The sequence below is a fragment of the Octopus bimaculoides genome, chromosome 9, assembly GCF_001194135.2.
Source record: "Octopus bimaculoides isolate UCB-OBI-ISO-001 chromosome 9, ASM119413v2, whole genome shotgun sequence".
In the NCBI taxonomy this organism is placed as follows: domain Eukaryota; kingdom Metazoa; phylum Mollusca; class Cephalopoda; order Octopoda; family Octopodidae; genus Octopus; species Octopus bimaculoides.
In genome coordinates, this window is record NC_068989.1 from 85880665 (window position 1) to 85884969 (window position 4305).

Genomic DNA, 4305 nt, shown 5'->3' on the forward strand with positions numbered 1-4305 from the left:
AAGAACTTGGAAGTTTGGGCCTCCAACTAGGCCTTTTGCAATACCATTAAAGCCAGGAACTTTTCAGCAGCCTCTCGTGTGCATGTATGTATGATAGATTCAATAAAATAAAGCAGGCAGTGAGCTGGCAGAAACATTAGCATGCCGGGTGAAATGCTCAGCGGTATTTCATCTGCTGCTATGTTCTGAGTTCAAATTCCACCGGGTTGGCAACAAGAAAGACATTTGGTCGTAGAAAATTTACCTTAGCAAATTCCATGCACTAAAATGATGACACTAAAATGATGATAGTGTGATATGTATATATGAATACGTGTGTCTTCTTGCCTTGATATGACATAATAGTTGTAAATAAGTGTCACCACCATGTAAGGGGTGTCATTTGTTTTCTATCCTCCATAAAAACATGTCTAGTCTTGGGGAAACATTACTTGGAAGCAGGTAAGGGTTAGTAACAGGAACGACGTCTGACTGGAGAAAATCTGGCTGACTAGTGTGACCATGGTAAAATGGATGTTAAAACAGTGACGATTGCGACAACTCTGTGTGTGTGTGTATTTTTATCTATCATGTTTTAACCATCTCGTTTCTCTCATCAATATTGCAGGTGTCAAGCAATTAAAGTCCTCTATGAACATATGCCAAAGAAGTGGGTTCTACAACATCAATTTGTATTTCTGAAAGCTTTACTTTTTGTCATGTTGGACCTTACTGGTGAGGTGAGAAAGACTTAAAGTATACTTTAACATTTGTAAATGATGTTTTAGTCTTCATCCTTTGTTTCATGTCCTCTGCAACCTAAGTAACTGAATGCTTTAGAATTTATTGATTACATTTTGGAAATGGTTGTTGTGTTTCATTTTAACTCGCATCAGTCCTTATCAAGCAGGTTTTTCATCTAAGACATTCCATTCATGAACATCCCTTCTTTGTTTTTTCAAACATAATATAATTGTGGGTATGGCTGTGTCATAAGAAGTTTGCTTCCCAACCACATGGTTCTGGGTTCAGTCGCACTTTGGGCAAGTGTCTTCTACTTCAGTCCCAGGTCGACCAAAGTCTTGTTAGTGGATTTGGTAGATGGAAACTGAAAGAAGCCTGTCGTGTGTGTGTGTTTTTTTTTTGCCCCCCCCCTGCTTCACAACTGGTGTTGGTGTGTTTATGTCCCTGTAACCCAGTGGTTCAGCAAATGAAACTGATAGAATAAATACCAGGCTTCAAAAAAGTTAGTACTGGGGTCTATTTTATAAAAGAAATGATAAATTTAGGTTATGAAACCAATGCAGTCCTAGATACAGATTTAGTGTGTCTGAATTTAAAAAAAAAAAAAAAAAAAAAAAAAAAAAAAAAAAAAAAGATGAGTTGCTGAGGCTGATAAGTCAGATTTGACCTGGGGCTAAACAACAGAATAACAAGAATAACAAGTACAAAAGCCATCTCTCTTTTAACATGTAAAATTTATGTTTTGGTGTTGTTTTTTTTTCCCTTTTTGCAGGTATCAAGTGGGGCAATAGACTTGGCCAAAAATAACATGAAGAATATGTTGATTCTTTGTGCCAAAGAGATTCCAGATGCAACAAATGATCTCCTTGCAGTTCAGAAACAGTCTTTCCACGATGTCACCTTGGAGCTTGTACGGCAGGTGACCTCTTCAAATACCTTGATAAGAGAGCAGGTAAGATTGGAGTGACCTCTTGAAGGACCTTAATAAGTGGGTGGGTACATTGAGGGGCCTCTCCAAATACCTTGTTATAGGGAAAGCTGCGACTTCTTCACATATCTTAGTAAAGAGACAACTAAGATCAGGCAACCTCTTTTATGTTTTGGGTTGAGCACACATGAATGGCTTTTTTAAAAAATAATCTAACAATTGCCAGCATCACGTAAAAAGTACCTATGGGATGAGGTGGTGAAGCATGACCTTCAAACACTGGGCCTCACAGAGGTAATGACAAGTGACCGATACCTTTGGAGAAATGCTGTGATTGAGAAGACCCGGCAACTAAAGTTAGATTGCAGCCACATATGTCCAGCCCAGTTAAGAGTACCCCTGATGCGTTGTGCGATGTGGTATGCTTGAGAAAACCTGTTGAGTCAAGTAAAACCAATATTGTAGCTGTGGCCAGTGCCCTCTGACTGGCTCCTGTGCCAGTGCATGTAAAAAGCACCATCCGAATGCGGTCAATGCCAGTGGAATGTAAAAAGCACCATCCGAATGTAGCCAATGCCAGTACCCGCTGACTGGCCCCAGTGCCGGTGGTATGTAAAAAGCACTATCCGAACATGATCGATGCCAGGCTTGCCTGACTGGCTCCTGTGCTGGTGGCATGTATAAAGCACTCGCTATGCTCTTGGAGTGGTTGGCATTAGGAAGAGCAGCCAACTGTAGAAACATTGCCAGATCAGATTGGAGCCTGGTGCAGCCGCTGGTTCTCTAGACCTCAGTCAAACCATTCAATCCATGCTAACATGGAAAATAGATGTTAAAACGATGATGATGATGAAACCAGTATACTCAACTAGATGTATAATGTTGAGGAATTATACTGAATTATAACAAGATTCAGATGCAGTCTGAAAAGGAGAAGACTGCTCTGCTATGGGTGTGTGATGCATGCAGAGGATGGCAGTTGTGTAGAGAAGTGCCCCACACATTGGTAATGTATTGTGTCAGTTAAGTGTTGGTTGAAGTCATGATCTAACATGATGTTTGATAATATATTTAACTCAAACTTCTTGGATTGATCTATAATATTCTACTACTTCCATTAGATTTGATATTGTTTTATCACACTGTGCTATATCTGTCCCTTTTTCATATGTTTAATTCTTTAAAAAGTCAAATTAAATCTCTCATCTTGGAAGATAAAGTTCCAAAGACAAAATTATAATTGTTTTAACTATTAACTTCATCTCCAGCAATAAAAGAGTTATCAATATTTGCATCCACACTGTTTCAATTGGTTTAATTTCATTTCATCATTAGGTGTCATATTTTCTTTTTAAACTCCACATAGAGTAGGAAGCGCAGTACCCATGAGCCTCTGTTTTTCTGAAGTTTCAAGATTGACGGGAAGAAGGCTGGAATTATCCTCAAATCATAAACCTGGCTCAAATGCTTGCTAAAGAGTGAACTTTGCTGTATGTATCCATGATGTCAAACAAGGCAACACATTGAGTTCACACAGTACTAGACTGGATCCAAACTAGGAATGCTTATATCTAATCAAAGAGTTACATTATTCTTATCTACAAGATCGCTGATGCATATCCATGTATCAGTATCCTCATGGATAAAATTTAGAGCTTGAATCCAGTCTGGCATTGATGTACGCATCCAGGAATAAGATACATGAGAACAACCAGTAATCAGTGGGATTGAAACATAGAGTAGACATAAATATTGTAATAAATTCTATCATATCTAAAGATGAAATTTAATACTTAGAGCAATTGTAATTGTATTAACGATGTCTAATTTTGTGTGGACATTTTATTTTCTTATTGCTAGGCAATGAATGCTTTAGAAGTATTGGCGGAGACAACCGGCAAAACAGTTACCGACATAATGGAGCCGCACAAAGAGGTTATGCAGGATATGATCCCCCCCAAGAAGCATCTTCTGCACCATCAGCCAGCGCATGTTCAGATTGGATTGATGGTCAGTTCAGCGTCTCTCTCTCTCTATCTCTCTTTTCATGTATTGTTGACTATGGTGAAATTGAAGTTGACAATATTATCAAGACTGAAGATAATGAAATTGTAGCTGACTTTAATAAAGCTAAGTGTGACAATGACAAATTTGACAGTGAACCACTAGGTTTATTTCTGCTAATTGATCTGTATTTCATCTGATTTCTGAAAATTTTCTCTTTCTGTAAGACCATTGTGCTGAATCAGAATAGATTATTATCGTTATTATTAATATTAATATTCCACTGTGGTTCCAGTAAAATGAAGAATATGACAAAAGTCTTTTGAAATATTGGTGGTAGAAAACTATTGACAAGACTGTATAAATGCCGCCTGTTGTCTTGAAGTTGAATGTGTTTTAATCCTATTTTCTAGGAAGGGAGCACGTTCTGTACAACTCTACAGCCGAGACTTTTTACCATAGATCTCTTGAAAATGGAACACAAGGTCTTTTTTGCTGAGGTATGCTCTTGTTTATCCTTCAGCTTTTCTTCTCTTTGTATTTTTGACTCTTTCCATATATATTTTTCTTCTCTTTGTATTTTTGACTCTTTCCATATATATTTTTCTTCTCTTTGTATTTTTGACTCTTTCCATATATATTTTTCTTCT

General features: G+C 37.6%; 1 protein-coding gene across 1 annotated transcript in view; it reads left to right on the forward strand.

Moving 5' to 3' along the window:
- Window positions 1-4305, forward strand: part of LOC106869568 (transformation/transcription domain-associated protein) — a 103165-nt gene that overhangs the window by 32120 nt on the left and 66740 nt on the right. Inside the window, exons 31-34 of the mRNA XM_052970942.1 lie at window positions 608-719; window positions 1496-1675; window positions 3512-3661; window positions 4069-4155. Of these exons, the coding sequence (XP_052826902.1) occupies window positions 608-719; window positions 1496-1675; window positions 3512-3661; window positions 4069-4155 (529 nt within the window). The remainder of the gene's footprint in view (window positions 1-607; window positions 720-1495; window positions 1676-3511; window positions 3662-4068; window positions 4156-4305) is intronic.